Consider the following 18,231-nt stretch of genomic DNA (forward strand, 5'->3'; position numbering starts at 1 on the left):
GTTTGTGTCTGTATCTGAGAAAGAACTACACTGTGCTGAAATCATCTCTTTTTGTTGGGGGCTTCTACAAGCCTCAACCAAAAGTGTTTTGAACAAATATTTATTAATATCGCCCTGTCGTGACCCACAAAGGGGAGAGAGACATTCACTGGGAACCCTTAGCTTTAAGAGAAAGGAGGTTACGTTCATCCGGAACGAGAAGGGAGGTTTTTGCAGTCAGAGGGATGATAGACTAAAAAGGGATGAAGGAGAGTAGCGTGCTGCTTGTTCTGTAAACATTTAGGTTTTTGTTGTGGAGAGTAAAGACACATGAATTGCTTTCGTCTCCTCATCCTTTCATTTACTGCATCTCAACAATTGGTGACCCCGACCTTGGCGAATGTCAAGGCTAGCGTCTACGCTGCAGTGCTCGAGTTGCCCAGATTTTTGGCAGCACAATTGTGAGCATAGTGATACTCAGTTCCAGCTCAGAGGAGTAGCGACGGATTTTACTAAGTACTACTTGTGGCACCATGGGACGTCTCAACAGCCTGAACGATGGTGCTGGTGGAGGCTCCACCAGCTCTTGGCAAGATCGATACGTTAAGGCATTTGTTTTAAAACCCTTCAAACTGTCTGAGCTGCAGAAGGCAGACCCTCTACCTGATGACCCTCAACTGCCCCTGTGACGGCAAACCATTCAAATTGATGGAAAGGGTGTGCCGGTTGTTTTGGACTCCGCCCATCCCTCATTCCTTATCACCCACCTTTTCTTATAGCAGCTTCTGACGTGAGTGTGCACCACACTAGCCATTTCGCCCCTCTTGGAGGAGGACTGCCAGTTCACTGCCTTGAGGTCTTTGATTTTCCACATTTGTTACAGTGAATCCTGGGGGACACGCAAAGGAGACGGAACCTGTAGCTTTTGTTGTAGAGAGTAAAGGAAGTACACATGAATCGCCTTTGTCTCCTTGTCTCATCATTTATAGCATCTGGATACAAATGGGAAGCCTCAAACTGTTTGTGTGGCAATTTTGACTTTGACTTGTTAAAATTACAACTTTATTCTAGACTAAACTATCATTCAGTGATATGTTTTGAATCAACCTTATACGGAAACACATTTGTGCCAGTGTGGCTCATGAGGCTTTGTTAAACAGGAAACGATAACCTCTTCTTGACTCTCTATGGATGGGGTGTGGTTGTAATACTGGCAATAGCTACTGGTAACATCTTTTTTTTTTCTATTTGTCCAACACTTTGTGCTCCAGCATTCATCTTGGTTACTCTGACGTCCTGCCCACACCCTGAAGTGAATTTCGATAATGATCCTTTGTTTTGTTTTATTCATTGGCACACGGCGGCTGTGAGCATTACCTCACCTGTTTTCCATACAAACCGCAGGTCTTCAAAAGCAGTTGATTCTCTCTACTCATGTATAATGTGCGCCTCCAATTTTCCTGGTACCCATGCTCAAAATGTTAACTATTATCTGCATACTGTAGTACTTTGATAGATTGACGTTTCTCATGTTTAGACACCTATTTTTTCTGAGTTTTCTTAACTTGCTAACAATTTCGGCTGCCATTACTACCAGTTCCTACTTCCTTGATACAAATGTCCCTTTTGAGCTGTGTGTCTATGGTGACACTAAGCTTGGAGGTTTAAGTCGTCTGTGTATTTTATGAATGTGGATAGCACATACTTTGGTTTTGACAAAAAGTAAATTACATGAAAAGCAGTTAAGAAACGAGCAAGTTAAGACTTAATTTCATTGTCCATGCATTGCATTTGATAGAAATGTTTTTTCCCCCCCAATATGGCTGCCATGTCGGCTCATACTTCCCCAAAATGGGTGTCATGTTTACACTTCCTTAGCTGCCACAGCACTAAGAGAATATTCACTGGCATACAGCGCTAACATATGTAATATTTCACAATATCTACAGTATGATAAACACAAAGAAGTTACCCCCCAAAAAAAGGGGTCCGTATATGCGCTGATGCGTTCCGAAGGTGACCACGTGTTGTACAAATGACTATTTGGGGAAGTCTTGATGCCGTTTGTGGAACCTACTTTCATACAAAATGCGGCATCAGGTAAGACATATATGCTTAGTGAGCTGTGTTGCAAATGTTATTGTGGAGCCAAAGAAGAAAGACACTGCATTTGGATGCTTTTAATGCAATTAGAATTTAGAACGGTAATGTTTTTTACAGTAACTTCACATTCATTCCATCAGACAGCAAATACTGTACATTGAGTTGGATGCTTTGTTGTTATGCTAGCGTTAGCCAATGACCATAAGTGAGCACATGCCATTCCCCAAATTGTGTAATGGTGCTTGGTTATAAGATTCTATTATGTTATTGTGAAGCCTAAGAAGGGACTCATAGGAGATGTATACCTATCAAAGCTATGAGAGGCTCGGAGGATAAACAAGGAAGTAAGCTCGGAGGATAAACAAGGAGGGTAGGGCCTGACCGACTAATCGGTCTGCCAGTCAAAGCATTTTCAAAAATCATCTTCAAATTGGCCAGTGTTTGCCAATTGTCTCCCGCTTTAATTTTATTATTCTCAAACATGATGTTGCATAATCCCAGCCACTATCACGTGATGTAGAAAATGATCCTAATTGTAACTCTGCACAAGGCCAAGACCATCAGCAGGTCATGTATCTACAAGTTTGTGGCTCTGGAAATATTTAGTAATGCCTCTGGTCTGTTCTTAAAACTGGGAGATAATTCAGTCTTCTTCTAAAATCATAAACCCTTCAGCAGCAGCGATAAATATATGACATTCACTGACGTCTCAGTCACTATCTGCTGAGTGCTGACACTGTTGTTGCCTTTCTGGCACACACATGTGCACAAACACACCCAAGCATGCCTTGACACGGTTTCACCTGACATGCTTTGATGACAGCATGTCGGCACACAACATTTGTTGTGATTACAAAGTGGTGACAAGCCATTTCAAACTCTGCGCTTTTGGCATCTTGTACCATAAATGTGAAACATTTGTCAAATGTGGAAGGCACCTTTTCTTTCCACCTACATTTAAATGTTACAAAACCACGTCAAATAATGGTGACGTGCAAAGTGGGCAAGCTCAATAAGAGCCAAACATATCTTATGACATCATTGAGTGTAATTTACTTCCTCTTGCCAGGAAGTGGGCGTAACCTTTTCTTTTGACAAAACTGAGCTTGATGAATTAGGAATGTATGGTGTTGTTTTTTTTCTTTTAACTATAGCATCAAGTAAGAGCCTTTGTCGCTTGTCATTTCATTTGTTTTGAAAGTCACTTGTTTTGAAACACACTTGCACATATTTAACCTTTGTGGGACGGTTGTTCCTGTTTGAACACAGCATGGCATTACAGTGGATAAAGCGCTTGTGGGCAAAGCAGCGTCTTCAACTTGATTTCCCTGTTAAGCACACCTGTTGGAAAATTAAAGGAATACTGTATAGGCAAGTCCTTCCCTGAAATGGGCGTGCTCAGCTGAGAGCAGGGTGGGCGTGGCTGAGAGGAAGCTTAAAACAAGCGAGGAGTTCGATTCAGCAGCAGAACACACCAGGAGGGTTTAGTGTTAAGTCCTCACTAGGACAAATATAGCAGTTGTGAGTCTAGCTTGTAAGGTTGTTAGCTGCTCCCCGCCCCACCTGCCCCCCCATCCTCGCACACAGAGGCCCTCCACCGTGGACAGAGGCTCATCTCTCGGCTTCAAGGATGTTGTGGGCGTCCTGACAGATCACCATTCTCCAGCTTTGTCTGTCCTCTGAAGCTGCTCCCAACCTTGTCACATGTGTACAACCATGAAGCTAGTACTGCAGGACGTGCCGGGCATTAAGGAGAACAAAGTATGGAAATGGTGAGAGCACTTACTACGCATCTTCGCTGTGTCAGAATATGCAGGCTTGCTGAAATGTTAACCCTTGATGTAGGAAATGATGAATATTCAAGTCAATGCTGGCAGCGGGGGTTTGGTTTTGGACTGGTTCCACCTGCTGAAAGAGGCGGGGCAGGGAGTGAGGTGTTCAGTGTAAGTCCAAAAATCGCGGCGCTTTACAGACGTCAGTGTTTGATTGAGTTTCAAAGTAATTGGGCTGTTTTTATCCGTAACTAGCTGTTACTGCATTACATTTAGGAATTGGAATAATAGTTGTTGAACTGATTAAGATTTTGTCTATTAGGGATTTGATCATATATTGACACAATTGAGGCAAAATTAATCAACAGAGCCTGCTACTTTTGTGTAAGCATCAACATGACCTGACCAATGGGATTTGTTGCATAGCATTTAATGTTGTTATTTTTGGGGGGTTCTTAGATCCCGATACCTGTATACAATACACTACTAAAGTCTTACAGCATTGGATTTTTGGTTTTTCAGAAATTCTATTAAAATCATACAGAACTATATTGTCACTCTTTGGAATGCAGACTGTGAGCAAATCTCAGTTTCTTGTTTGTTTGGCCATGTGTTTGTTAGCGTGTTACTTCCTGCTTTGCTGGAAAGATGACTAACAGAATGGCAGTGCCATTATGATTCTCAAACTTGGACTGTTCCATTGATGACATTTTGTCTTTATTCGGATCCTCAAAAGAATTGAATGGCGTCTCACTTCGCACATGCAGCACCATTCCCCACCCATGATTGCCAATACCACGGAAATTTGTAATACATGAGTTTCGCTATTTAGTGAAACTGTCTTCTTCATCCAGACTTTGGCAATTACCAAGTTTGAAGTACGGTGGAGCCCCGCATACTCCCGGTTCATCAGCTCATTTGCAGATTTTTTTCAATTTTGTGTGTGTTTTCTAGTTTGTCGGTGGAAACTCCTTGGATATTTATCCACTGTGTTTTGTAAAATTTTGAGAGGTTTAAGAAAAACATTTTACAAATAAACCCAATGCATATCAATGGGTGACAATATACGTGGATTTTCGCTGCCTGCTGCCCCAGTCCCTATCTCCCGTAAATTGAGAGGGTCCATTGTAAAGAAATCTGGCAGAGTATTAAATTGTATTGTGAAAAATATGAAATTAATATTTAAAAAATGCAAGTTAATTTCCCCACTCAAGTTATGTAGTTGTTGAACTTCTACATGTGAAAGTACCTGCACACAATTTACTAGGTTGTCTCGATTTTCAGCTGGTGAAGGAACTAGCTGTTCTTTTTTGAAAGAAAGAAAAAGTAAGAATTTTTCTCCTGCAAAGTCATTTTTTTAAAAAACAGAATTTAGGATTATTCTGGAAATGTGTTGTTTTAAGACTCCTGTTGTGTTTGTTTCTTTGGTTCCCCAAATGTTTTCATTGGTAACCTTAAATGTGTCCCGCTGCATCTTGAACCGTAGAAAAAATACACATTTTCATGAAAGTGTATTTTTTTTTAATGAAATCCCACAAATTCAATGAGTTTTACATAGCATTTTATACTGGCTAAATGTTTGGCATTTAATGCTTTTTTTGGTGTGTTAAATTGAGGTGGAATTATGTTGAATCTCAGCAGAAGAAGCTTATCCTACTTTGTTTCTTAGCATTGAAAAACTTTTTTTTTTTAAATTGCGTGCATGCTTTCCCACATTTCATAATCATTTTTTAATGCTTCTGTATTGAGCCCCAAGCAAACATTCTTTTCACACAATATGGTGACATGTCAAAGTGAGGAGACTTTAGAGGCAGTTATGGGCTGGGTGCTTCACTGTCAGTAACTACAGTAATCTCATTTTCAAATATCTGAACAGCATTTCAACACACAAAACCGTGATTATCCTTCAATACGACAATTTTTTTCCTCTTGTTTATCCAGCCATTCATTGTCTGTTGCGCGTGTGTCCTCATTGGGGTCAAAGGTGAGCTGGAGCCTTTAGCAATTGAATTTGGGTGCGAGGCAGAGTACATCCAAGAATGGTCGCCAGCCAAGCACAGTTTATGGAAGCAAGGGAAAAAGTCCTCTAACAAGACATCATTGATTTTTCTAGTCCGGTTTATTTGGATATGAGCCCACCAGCTTCCACATGTGACCAGCCCAAATGTCACAGTGGGATGCAGAAATTAATGTGCAGCGGCTCAAATGGCCTTGAGGTGAAAAAAAGGAAGGAAAAAAAGGCACGTGTTGGATTAGCTTTGTGTAAAATGGTCAGATGAAAAAAGTAAAATCATAAACTAAAGAAATTGCTTGCATGGATGACATACCATCCAACCCATTTCATAGCTGAAATTCCGTGGCCAACTTGATCAGTCACTAATTTCCAGCTATGCGCACTGGCAAGTCAGCATACATTTTACTTTGTAAATTCCAGTGTCTGCTCCAAGTTCCTCTCCTCGCGAGCTGTCTAACATAAACTGAGTGTCTTCTCTCCTTTTTGTGTAGTGTTTAATAAATGTCTAACAGGTAAACCTGACATATTATCACAAATCTTTCTTTCTACGTGTTATCCCAAATTTCGAAGATATGTAACGAAAACATGTTCTCTTCTTGACAATAAGTTCCTATCCGGTTTGTCTAATGATCTTTGTCCTTCTCATATGCTGTTATTATACCATTCCTGTAGTTGTATCTCGGCAAAAATATCCGCCGGTCACTGTCGGAGTTTGCGATAGGGTGAAATTGAGCAGACGGCACATGGGACTCTACTGCAGACCTTAAGCCAATGGCTTTAATAGGATAGCGGCCACACATTGCTGCTTGCATACGCGTTAGCTTCTTAAGTGGCCTTACATCAGCCTAAGAGGCCAGGCTCATGTGTAGTCAAAGGTTTTGTTTACATGTTTACCAGGCACATTCAGGACCCGGCCACCCAGCGGCTGACGTGGAACACGCCCCCCAAGAGTGTCCTTGTCATCAAGAAGATCCGAGACGCCGCCCTGCTTCAGCCTTTCAAGGAGCTCTGCATGTTCCTCACTGAGGTGTGGCAGAAAGTAAACACTGAATCTTTGGCGATGATATCATGCACGTGTCATAAATGGTACGTTTTTTGCCTCTCTGCTTGTGTTTTAGGTCAAAAACATGATTGTTTATGTAGAAAAGAAGGTTCTGGAGGACCCAGCCATTGATGGTGATGACAACTTTGGGACCCTTACGAAGAAATTCTGCACTTTTAGAGAAGGTATGAAGACATTGTGATGGATGGTTTCCACAGTTAAATGCTTGTTAAAGAGGAGTCAGATGAGCAGTAATTGCCTTTTGTTGTCAATAATCACAGCCGCAATATATCCAGTGTCTTGCAGATTGCCGGAGTGAAAAATTGGGTTCACCTAGGGCTGGGCAATTAAATAAAATAAAAAAAAAATTTAAATAATAATAATATAGATTTTACTCTTTTGCTAATAGAAGAAGCTAATGAAATACCATTTAAGACAAAATGTGCCTCCTTCCCACACACACACACGCGCACACACCCAGCGCAATTGTTAGCATATTTTTTACAGCATTAATAAGCATCAAGTTCTACAAAGATAATAGTTTGTTGTTTAAAGCTGCTCAATGCAAGGAATTCAATTCAGAATTGCTATTGCCATGTGTGGCCGCAAAGTGAAAATGCACACTCCTTTCTTTGCAGACAGAGGGCGGGAAATTCAAACCCGAATCCAGTCTGAAAACTAAAACTATTGGCCAGAGGCTTGCAGGAGTACCCATTGTGAACAGCTAAGATGATAATCTGCTGGTTAAAAATGGTTTGAAAATAAAAAGGCTATTGTAAAGATGTGTTGAGGAAAATTGCTACATAGAGCAGTTTAAACCCAACTCTTAATAAATGAATATTCATATAGTCAATAGTCATCATCACACTGCATCGCTCACCTGTCCTATATATCCGTTACCAAAGTGTAATACTGCACTCGCCTCTCTAGCTCTCACACCCTTTTCTCATGTAGAGTTGGTAATGACCAATCATGGCTCAGTTTACTAACGTCTCATGACCAAACCCAGTTGAGCCGTGATCGGTTGTTAGCTGACCGCTGAGCACACATGATGTCATTTTCAGTCAACAGCAAGTGGCAAAATGTGTTTTGAAAGGTATTAATTGTACATTAAAAATAATGACGTTATCAAATACATTATAGCCAAAATATAAACTTTTTATTGCTGTAAATGGCTAAATGAGCTAAGTATGCCTCTAAATTGGCTACAGTGACCATATTGCTTACAGCTTCTTCTTTTTTTTTTTTTCAGAGATGCTGCAAGTAGTGCACGTCAGCAAAAATGCGCTTTGTACTCTGGAAGCTGCCCCAAAAAATATTTGTTTTTTTAACAGCAACAAAATCATCCCCATCAATAATTAATTAATTTAGCCCCAAAGTTGCAAATTAGGCAGCAAGCTCTGTCTTTCCCTATGTACACATATACCGGTACATAGTTTTGTGTCAATCTAAACATGAATTGGTCTAGTTTCCTTGCTTCACACAGCAGTAGGACCCTTGAATTCAGTTGTGCCCACGTCTGTGTCTCAGCTACAGTATTGCCCACTTTTAATTTTAAAATGGTATACCTTTGTGTTTTTCGTAGATCTCGATGACATCTCCAACCGTGTGGACTTCATCATCTGTCTTGGTGGAGATGGAACTTTGCTTTATGCGTCTTCGCTCTTTCAGGTATAAGCTTTACTTACTGTGTGTGTTATCACAATCAGTGTTGTGAAGCACAACTCTTCGATCGCTTACACATTATTGACGTCATGCAGGAGAGTGTTCCACCTGTGATGGCCTTCCATCTGGGCTCTCTTGGCTTCTTGACGCCTTTCAAGTTTGACACTTATCAGTCTCAGGTCACCCAAATTATTGAAGGTATTGTATGTTGCTCGAAGAAATGTGTTTAGAGACAGACAAAAAAAAAAATACAATTCATTTCTAAACTAAGCACTGTTTTTAGGCAATGCAGCCATAGTGCTGCGAAGTCGCTTGAAAGTGCGTGTGCACCGGGAGAGGGAAAAGTGTGTCATTCTGACCAATGGCGAAGTGGACAGTAGCCGCAAAGCCACAAACTATCAGGTAATGTCAGTACAGATACATTACAAGCTCAATTCCAACTTGTTTGCATACACTTTGAGTTAAAAAGCCGGACTGCGGCCCCCGAGAACCGGAGTTTGACACCTATGTTGTAAATGTTGTTGTAAATAAATGTAAGCATTTAGCGATTCCCACCCCACCTTTGCAATTTTGTTCATTAAAAAGTTTCTATATTTTTTCCTTTTTATTTATTTATCTTGTGAAATAGATATTAATTGGTATATTGTAAATAAGAAGATGAAAAAGTATTAGAAAAAAACAAACTTTTTACTAATAAAATTTCCATTATTATATCTAAAAAAAAAAAAGGATCTACAAAACCACTTATTTTCAGGAAATCAAAAACAATGCTGAACAATATTTCAGTAAAAAAAAAGCTTTGTTCAAGTTATTATTGCTTATATTACTATGATACAGGGTTTCAAACTCACTTCATCTAAACACCATCGCAAAAATATCAATTGATAATTTAATATGCTAAAAAATTTCTAATGTATGTTGTCATTGATTAAAATGATACAAATAGGGCGCCGGTCACGCTGACACTCTAGGGGCGTAGTGGCCATTGGGAAATTCAGGGCAACGCCTAAGCATTTGGTCAATTCCAGGCTGGCACGGTGCAGCGATTAGCTTACACTTTTATATCAATCTTGTTTTTTTCCACCCTAGTTCCTCCTATATAATTTTCAATACCAGGGCTCCAGACTAGCCCAAATGGTGGCATTTTGCTACTAAACTTTGAGACAAGTAAATCTACTCGCGCCTGTGCGACCAGTAAATTTGCTTTTTTTTTTTCTTTAATTAAACTAAATTTTCCTATAGTTTTTATTGTTGACAAATTTGTGTTCAACACTGCGCTCCATTTATCAGTAATATAGTGAAAATGTGTTAAATTAATTCAGTAAATGTTGAAATAGGCGGAGTTTTACAACTCATCTCAGACATTTTGAGCATTATGAACACTAATAGATTTGTTCTCAAGCTATTTTTGGTTCTTTAAATTGTAAAATATTTTGTAAAAATAACTGACAAAGTGGGGGCAGGCCTATAGTATCAATTTGTGCAAACATGAAATTGACCATTTTGGATCTACTAGATTTCTTTCAGACAGCAATGATATAAGTTGAACATTTTTATTTTAGTTGAAGAAATAATTGGTGTATTAATTGTTGCTAATAAAATTAGAAATTTATCCGTTATGCTGCAGTGCAAAGGGCTGTTTTCTTGCTGCTTTTGGTCTACTGTTGAACGTGTTCTCGTAGTTTCCCGCTGGCCTGTTTTGTATTTCCAAGCAAAAAGCTGATGAGTAGAGCTGGGTTAGAGTCGAAAAGTGATGTTTGGAATGAATCCACATGTTGTGGCAGCCTCACCCATGGTCATATTAAGCTTGCAGATGGTTAGAATGAGGTGTGGATGTTTGATCATGGCACACATGTTTCAGGTGCTGAATGAGGTGGTAGTGGACAGAGGGCCCTCTTCCTACCTCTCCAACGTGGATCTCTTCCTAGACGGACACCTTATCACCACTGTGCAGGGAGACGGTGAGAAAACAATTATTTGTCTCCCACACAGAATTTGGCCTTGGTCCATACCTGTTTGGCCCTAGGTCAGGCTTGGCAAGGTTGTGTTTCCGTGACAATGTAAAACCTGCTTGAAGGTGTGTCTTTTTATCTTGAGACACCGGTATTTCAAAACGCGTTAGCTGCAACACGGTGGTTTGACACGTTTCATCATCCCTGAAGTCTGCGGAACTTAAAAAACATTTTTTTTTTCCAAAGTTGAGACTTTAATTCTTAAAAAATGACTCGTAATCACACATCACTGACAAAAGATGACACTGCTATATTTTCTGGTAAAATCTTTGTATTTTATTTGATGAATTTTTGAGGTGAGACTGAAATGATAAAAAATAGCATAATTGTTTTAAAGTCATATCAATTATTTAACAATAAATAATATATTCAGTTCAATCCATTATGGATGATGAATAGATATTTGTGGACATACTATATTAAATGGGGGGGGGGGGGGGGATCATCTGATAATTACACCTGCTACAATAATAGATATCTGATTTCAAGATGCATTCTGAGCTGACAAGATTTTCAAGGCTTGAACTCCAGACTAGTCGGGATCAAAGGGGAGCCCTCCCTTCTACCAGATTCAGTGTGGTCACACTTTCGGGCTAATTTGCTGATTTCCCTACAGTGAGTGGACAGGCTCTGCTTGTGTTTTTTTTCTCCGTGAAGCCGACTTCTGTTTTGTTAACATGCAACTTGCACACACCAGCGACACCTTCATACCACTCACTCACTCTTCCGTAGTCTCACTCAACCGAGCATGCAAATAGCACAGTGGAATTAGGCCCCGAGGCAGTTACATGCCATCTAGAGTGCACACATAAAAAAGTGTAATTAAATGTGTCTGTTAATTAATCCCTAAAACATCCTTAGTTACAGTATGTTCTACTATGTTCGCTACTTTTTTTAACTTGCATTCGACCCTACAGCTAATACAAAGGTGCGGCTTATCCATCAGATCACAAGGGAACACACTATAAAGGAAGCACAATAGCGTCAGGCAGAGCAAAACAAACCAAGTGAGCCCAAATACAGTAGGTGAGACAGAACGAGAGCGAGACAATTTGCACCCTCATTATGGAAAAGAAAGTAGCGGGAACCCGGTGCGGTAATATTAAAACACCTGCCGCTTAAAGTCAGGTGCGGCTTATGTGTAACAAACTTGAGTATTCCCCAAATTTAGCTAGCGCGGCTTATAGTCAGGTGCGCCTTATAGTCCAGAAATTACTGTAGGTCAAACAGTTTGTTTGTTTTTTCATCATAGCACCATTCATTGTCGAGGTAAATCCACAGCACTTTACTGAGGTGGAGATATAATCATTTAAAAACAAGATTGAATGAAAAGATGAAAACTAAGAAAATTCCAACATGCTGTGTAAGCAGAATAAATGAAAAGCTAAAACAAATCAGTAAAAGGAAAAAAACTAGCTTTTAAAGTGGAAACAAAATAAAAACAACATTTTGAACACAAGAAATCAAATCAAATATCCGTCTTCAGTGGGTCTTCCTTGAACCTGCGATGCAGTGAACCAAAGTCCTTCCGTGTTCCCACAGGCGTGATTGTGTCCACGCCTACAGGCAGCACAGCGTATGCAGTGGCCGCGGGGGCCTCCATGATACACCCCAATGTGCCGGCGATCATGATCACGCCCATCTGCCCCCACTCCCTCTCTTTCAGACCCATCGTGGTGCCGGCCGGAGTGGAGTTGAAGGTACATGAGACACAAGCACATTGCTTTTGTTTGCACTCTCAAATAACTGGTGAGCTTTTAAAAAAAAAAAAAAAAAATGTTGATTGGGAGGCAGGGTATGCTGTACCTTGGACTAACAGCCATTCATATCCACACCTTATAACAATGTAGAGTCTTCAATAAAGCTACCCCGAATGGTTTAGCAACGTGGGAGGCAGCCTGAGAAAACACAGAAACACTAGAGCTGAGATTTGAAACTTGGGATGTCACCAATACTGATACAATGTACCGATACCACTAGTACTTTTGATACATAAAATTTCCCCCCAAAAAACAATGACAGATAATTTTAAAGAAAGACCTATGCATCCCAATATAGCTCATTTACTTAAATTTGCATGCAATTAATATCCATTTTGTAAAGCGATGGGTACCTTTCATGTTTGAACCGGTTCTGTTCCAATTCTCGGTAACTGGGAATGGATACCGGTACTCAACGGTACCAATTTTCAGTACTTTAGTACTCTAACTCTTGCTCTCTTTTTATTTTTTAAAATGTATTTATTTGGGTGGTAATAAACGTTCTTTTTTTACTTTTCAATATATGAAACTTGACAAATAACAAACATTTAAAACAAATGAGCCAGAGAGCAATAGTAAAAACAACATTTTATAATTACTGAAGTATAATTAATACACAAATTAATATGGGGTAGATTCCACGGATTCCGACTGGGTTTCACCGCGCGCAGGGCGTCTCAACTCTCTGAAATGCTTCGGATAACTGAGACAGACACACTACACACTAGCACCGTTGACGGAACGCGCAACCGAGGGCCACAAAGGCGGAAGCGCAAGAACTGTGCGGTGAACGACACAAGGCGGCACGACGTTTAAACAGTAAATACATAAATTAATCATTGATGTTATTTTCATTTATTGTGCAGTTGTTTTTCAAGAATGTAAAGCTTGCCGCGCGATGAGTTTGAAGTTCGAACCCACATTGGACTCAAATATAGCACAAAAAAAAAGACAATTGAAAGAGGACATGACGTGAACAAAGAGAATAATTGGGTTCAAACTAATCATTTGAATGTACTCGATGTGATCTGTAATGCTCGCTACATTTTGGCCACAAACTTTCGCTATTTTAAATATGGTCATTAGTAGTATATCCAAATTACACTGTCTAAATACTTTAACAATGGTTTAGCCGTGTCCTTTCGGGCATGATTCGGTGGGGGAAGACTGAGCTCTTAGTCTTGGTGCGGGCAACGTGCGCGGGTACGGCGAGGGATGACACAGCAGACACCTCCCTCTCAACTGTGCACTGATTGCAGGGAAACCGAAAATGGATGGAAGGGGATGGAGTATCTTATTTTTAGTTCCTGGTCATGAAATGGCCACATAACCTTGGTTATGGCCCCTTGCACATCCCTACTCAAAACTGTGAGGCAGACGAGTTTATGTGATATTCAAATTCAAATTTGAGGTATTTGTTAGATGTCAGCTATAATCATCAAAACGAAAAAAGAAATTCAGAAACAGTTTCACTCGGTGTGTAGTGATTCTATACAAGTTTCACTTTGTGAAGTGAGTTACTGAAATCAAAAAATAATAGTAGATTTCGTAACCCACAGTAACTTCAAATGGCCATAATTTCCCGTGGTACTAAAGATAATCTCTCATGGCACGCTAATGTTCTGCAGCAGACTCACTCATTGATCTAAAGTCCTGTAACATTTGTTGCCAGAGGTATGAGCGGGCTCTAAAATTGGCTAACTTAAAATGTACTATGGATTCATTTTTATTTCTTTTATTAATTTCGACATTCAATAGTTTAATTTATTTTGAACAATTTTACATTATTGCTGCCATCAGGTGGAATCCTCGTACCTCCGAAACCATCATTTACAGGAAACCCGAAAAAACATTTTGAGCCATTAACATTACATTATCAATGAGAGCAAGGCATTTTCAACACTAGATTGGGCAATACTATTTAAAAAAAATGCATGGGGACTAACCATTTCGAGCAATTTTGAGAAATTGACCAAATTTGGACATGGAAGGTGCCAGCCCTAAAGTGAATAATTGATAGAGTAATGACATTAATTAAAATATATATATATTATAATAATAACACTGCTTTGTAATTTAAAAAAAAAAATAGTATTTTGTTGAATGAAATGTTTTTCCTCTAAAATTGGTATTTATTTAAATGTGTTGAATGGTGGAGTCGTAGTTATTGTAAATAATAAAGTTAGTAAATATATATTTTACATATGCTGCACATTAAAGATCATTTACAGATTCACTGTAAATTTCAACATGAGCATGAATTATTTTATTATTAGATCAACTATTTTACATACTTTTTTTTTTTTTATGTCATCCTGTATACAATTGATTTAGCCTTTTTTAAATCAACTGTAGCCCTTAAGCAAAAAGATTAATCTAAAGTTTTTGTTGATAAGAACGTAACATTCACGATTGACTTTTGGATGCGATGTGTGTCCTTCTGTAGATCATGCTGTCCCGTGATGCCAGAAACACGGCGTGGGTGTCATTCGACGGGAGACGCCGGCAGGAGATCGGCCACGGGGACAGGTCAGTCCACTAATTCAGAATTAGAAGTGCAACTATCTTTGCACTCAATGTGCTCTTTTGCGGAATCTAATGTGGAAGTTGAAAGCGCGTGTAGCTCCTCCAACATGAATTAGCTGTCAGTCGTCTCAACTTGTTGAACAATCATCGAAATCCCCAGTGTTGCTTCACCAGGAAGTCGGGCAGCATCACATGACATCACCTTTCTCCTTTTTTTTCCCCAGCATTGCCATCACAACTTCCTGCTTCCCCGTTCCCTCTATCTGCTTCCGCAACCCGGTCAACGACTGGTTCGAGAGCCTGGCCCAGTGTTTACACTGGAACGTGAGAAAGAAGCAAAACTACCTTAGCTCCGAGGACGAGGACTTCTGAGACTCCAAGTCTTTGTTTTACCGGCACCGTGCTCTCTTAAACGTTCCTTTTTTTTCTCTTTTTTTTTACGGTAGTAGGTTTCCAGCGCCATTGAAAAAGACCAGCAGCAGTTTTGTATCAGAAGTTTGAGAAATGCAAAGATGTTAGAATGGACTCAAATGGCTCACTGTTGGCACGGGATCATCCCGTTTCTTTGTCGTCCCAAGGCACCAGATCAAGATTTTGGGATGTTATTATGCTAACGTGCGCAACTTCAAATATTAGAATTGAACTCAGAACACGTTTTCTGATTTTTTTTTTTTTTTAAACCTCTACTACCTTGTTAAAAACTATACATTTGTTTTCCTTTTCTTTTTTTTTAAGGTGAGGGTGTTGCACTTTAGTGGCCAAATCTCATGTCGTCACATCTTTCAAAATTTGATGTGTGAGAACATGAGACAACATTGTGGACTGTGCCTTACATTGACTAGTAACACTAGAATGTGTGAAAACAATACTTTTCCAGGTTTGTATCATGACCATTTTTGTAAAACAAACACCAAAAAAAAAAAATCGCACCAATCTATTTTCACAGTAGCCATCCACACACGTAGTTTCTTGCTTTCAGTGGACATCACATGCAGCCTATTTTTAATGATTCAATCTAAGTCTGTTATTTTAGACTTGTAAGCCATAGTGAAAGCAGCTGTGTGGCCTAACCGAAGATATCTTGTAACCACGGTAACATTCCGTGTAAACGTTGCATTGGATTGAAAAGACGAGCAACGAGGACCAACTGAGCTCTTGAACTCAGAAAAGTACGTACTGTATATATGTGCCACTTTAATAAGATGTATTTTGTCAAATGTTTTTTATTAACATGTTTACATTGTATCAAATGGGAAAATAAATCTGGTACTTTTTTCTTTGTTGCTCCATTTGTTGTTTAAGGATTTATTTTTTCATATTAAAAACAATAGATTTTGAAAATAAAAATTTTCATAATTTTTCACACCTGGCCATGAAAATTATAACAAAATTGCTGGCGTTGGGCCGAAAACCTTGAACCTCCAAACTGGTTTTGTTTGTTTCAGGAGACACCAAACACAGCATTTGTTCAACCATTAACACTATCATCAAAGAGTGAACCATTTTCAACACTTTAGATTGGTCAACAATCATTTATAAAATAAATACATAAATAAATAAAATGACATCCACATATGTGGACTGACCAACTGAATGGATTTTTGGAAAATTCTTAAATTCACCAAATTGTAACTTATGAGCTTTCGGCCCGACGCCAGCAAAATACGGAGACAATTATGTCGTATACAGTAGGGCAATTGTTAGAATTCTCACCTGGACAAGAAATATAACTGCCATATGTTCAAATAAACAAACACTTTAGCTCACGTGTGGCTAGCAGGCATTGTGTTTAAAAAATAAAATAAATACAAATACAACTTTAAACAGCCTTTTCAGTCTTCTTCAGATGAATCCAAAACAGGAACAAATGCAAAATAGTTCAGACTGTTCACACTGTTCCTGTTGCCCTTGCATTTGTCATTTTGCCAAACAAAGGTGAACGATTGATCTTGCATGTTCCTTTAAAAAAAAACTAACAAAACTGTTAATTCATTTTTTATGACATTTACTTCCAAACAAGTTTGACGCCACTGCTCTGCTGTCCCCATGGGTTCTTACTCATCCTTAGATGCAGAAATGGGTCAAAATAGTCATAATTGAACATTTCAGGTATTCCTCTAAAAAAAGAAACTAGTTTGTTTTTTTTCACCTATTGGGGGTCAAGATTTTAATCCGCTTATTCCTCACAAGGGTCGCAGGGGTGCTGGAGCCTATCCCAGCTGTCTTCAGGCAGTAGGCGGGGTAATGGGTTACCAGGTCATCTGCATAGTTGTGGTTAAAAGTAATTATGTTATTACCAACAAGTAACTTTCCCCACAGTTGCATGACATGTTTACACAGTATTTACACGAGATGCTTATCCTGACACAACTCTATATAGTTTTATACTTTTATACAGGCTTGGGCCAAAACTGTATCTAAATCGGTAACCCGTCCAAATCCAATCTTCAACCCAATCTGCTAGGTCAAAATAATTAACCTAACCTAGGGTAAAAGCAACCCAATCTGCTTGAAATCCACAGCTGTCCAGTGAGTGGGTTTGGAAAACAACCCAGCATTTTTAGTAGGGGTGGGAATCTTTGAATATCTCACGATTTGATTAGATTCCGATTTTTTTTATTTATTTTTTGGGTGTGCGATTCGATTCAGAATGGATTTTTGATTCGGAACGATTTTTGCTTCAAAATGATTTGATTAACAATGATTTTTGCTTCAATTTATAGATGTTCAAGGAATCGTAATGATCTACTCCAGTCTGACTGGCTAATGCTAATTAGCGCGCTACTCGCGGCATTTTTATCACTCCACGCTGGAAAAAAAAAATACTTTTATTGGAATAACTTGATCGTGACTTTCCTTCTACTCTCTAATTTGGCTACAATTTAAAAGTGTATCAGACCGCATGGAACCACACTGCCCCTAAGTGGCCAAATCGGGTACAACATGAACAGCTCTCCCAATAAAAGCACACACAAACAAAGGGAAGACAGTATAAAATAATTTAAATAAAATTGATTTAGGGACATTTAAAATTGATTATGAATTGTACTAAATGAGAATCGCGAATCTTATAAGAATCTATTTTTTTTGCCACAACCCAGCATTTTTAGTGTATATTATTTGAAATTGGCAACAATCAAGAGTTCCTAAAAACAATTAATTATTTCTCCATGTTTTATATTTAGTTTTAGTGGTGCCTGGTGTTGGGTTAACGTGTGCTGCTTTTGAGTGAATACTTAAAAAAAATAAAAATAGAAAGAAAACCCAAAATACTTCACCTGCAGTCGGATATGCCAATCAATTTTTTTATAGTGGCAGATGAAAAATGACAAAAATAAGACAATAAATCATGAGTATG

General features: G+C 39.0%; 1 protein-coding gene across 3 annotated transcripts in view; it reads left to right on the top strand.

The window, feature by feature from the left end:
• The window catches only part of nadka (NAD kinase a), a 28,082-nt gene extending 11,920 nt beyond the window's left edge, over window positions 1-16,162 (top strand). For 2 of the 3 annotated variants that reach the window (XM_077545142.1, XM_077545150.1), the window contains exons 4-12: window positions 6,766-6,895; window positions 6,987-7,095; window positions 8,496-8,581; window positions 8,671-8,773; window positions 8,859-8,977; window positions 10,437-10,536; window positions 12,130-12,287; window positions 14,794-14,876; window positions 15,098-16,162. In XM_077545142.1, the coding sequence (XP_077401268.1) occupies window positions 6,766-6,895; window positions 6,987-7,095; window positions 8,496-8,581; window positions 8,671-8,773; window positions 8,859-8,977; window positions 10,437-10,536; window positions 12,130-12,287; window positions 14,794-14,876; window positions 15,098-15,245 (1,036 nt within the window). In that variant the 3' untranslated portion in view covers window positions 15,246-16,162. Of the gene's footprint in view, window positions 1-3,473; window positions 3,855-6,765; window positions 6,896-6,986; window positions 7,096-8,495; window positions 8,582-8,670; window positions 8,774-8,858; window positions 8,978-10,436; window positions 10,537-12,129; window positions 12,288-14,793; window positions 14,877-15,097 lie in introns of those variants that run through there. The other variant, XM_077545161.1, reaches the window with a different exon arrangement.
• The last annotated feature ends 2,069 nt before the right edge of the window (window positions 16,163-18,231 follow it).

The sequence above is a fragment of the Vanacampus margaritifer genome, chromosome 1 (assembly GCF_051991255.1).
Source record: "Vanacampus margaritifer isolate UIUO_Vmar chromosome 1, RoL_Vmar_1.0, whole genome shotgun sequence".
NCBI classification, from domain to species: Eukaryota; Metazoa; Chordata; class Actinopteri; order Syngnathiformes; family Syngnathidae; genus Vanacampus; species Vanacampus margaritifer.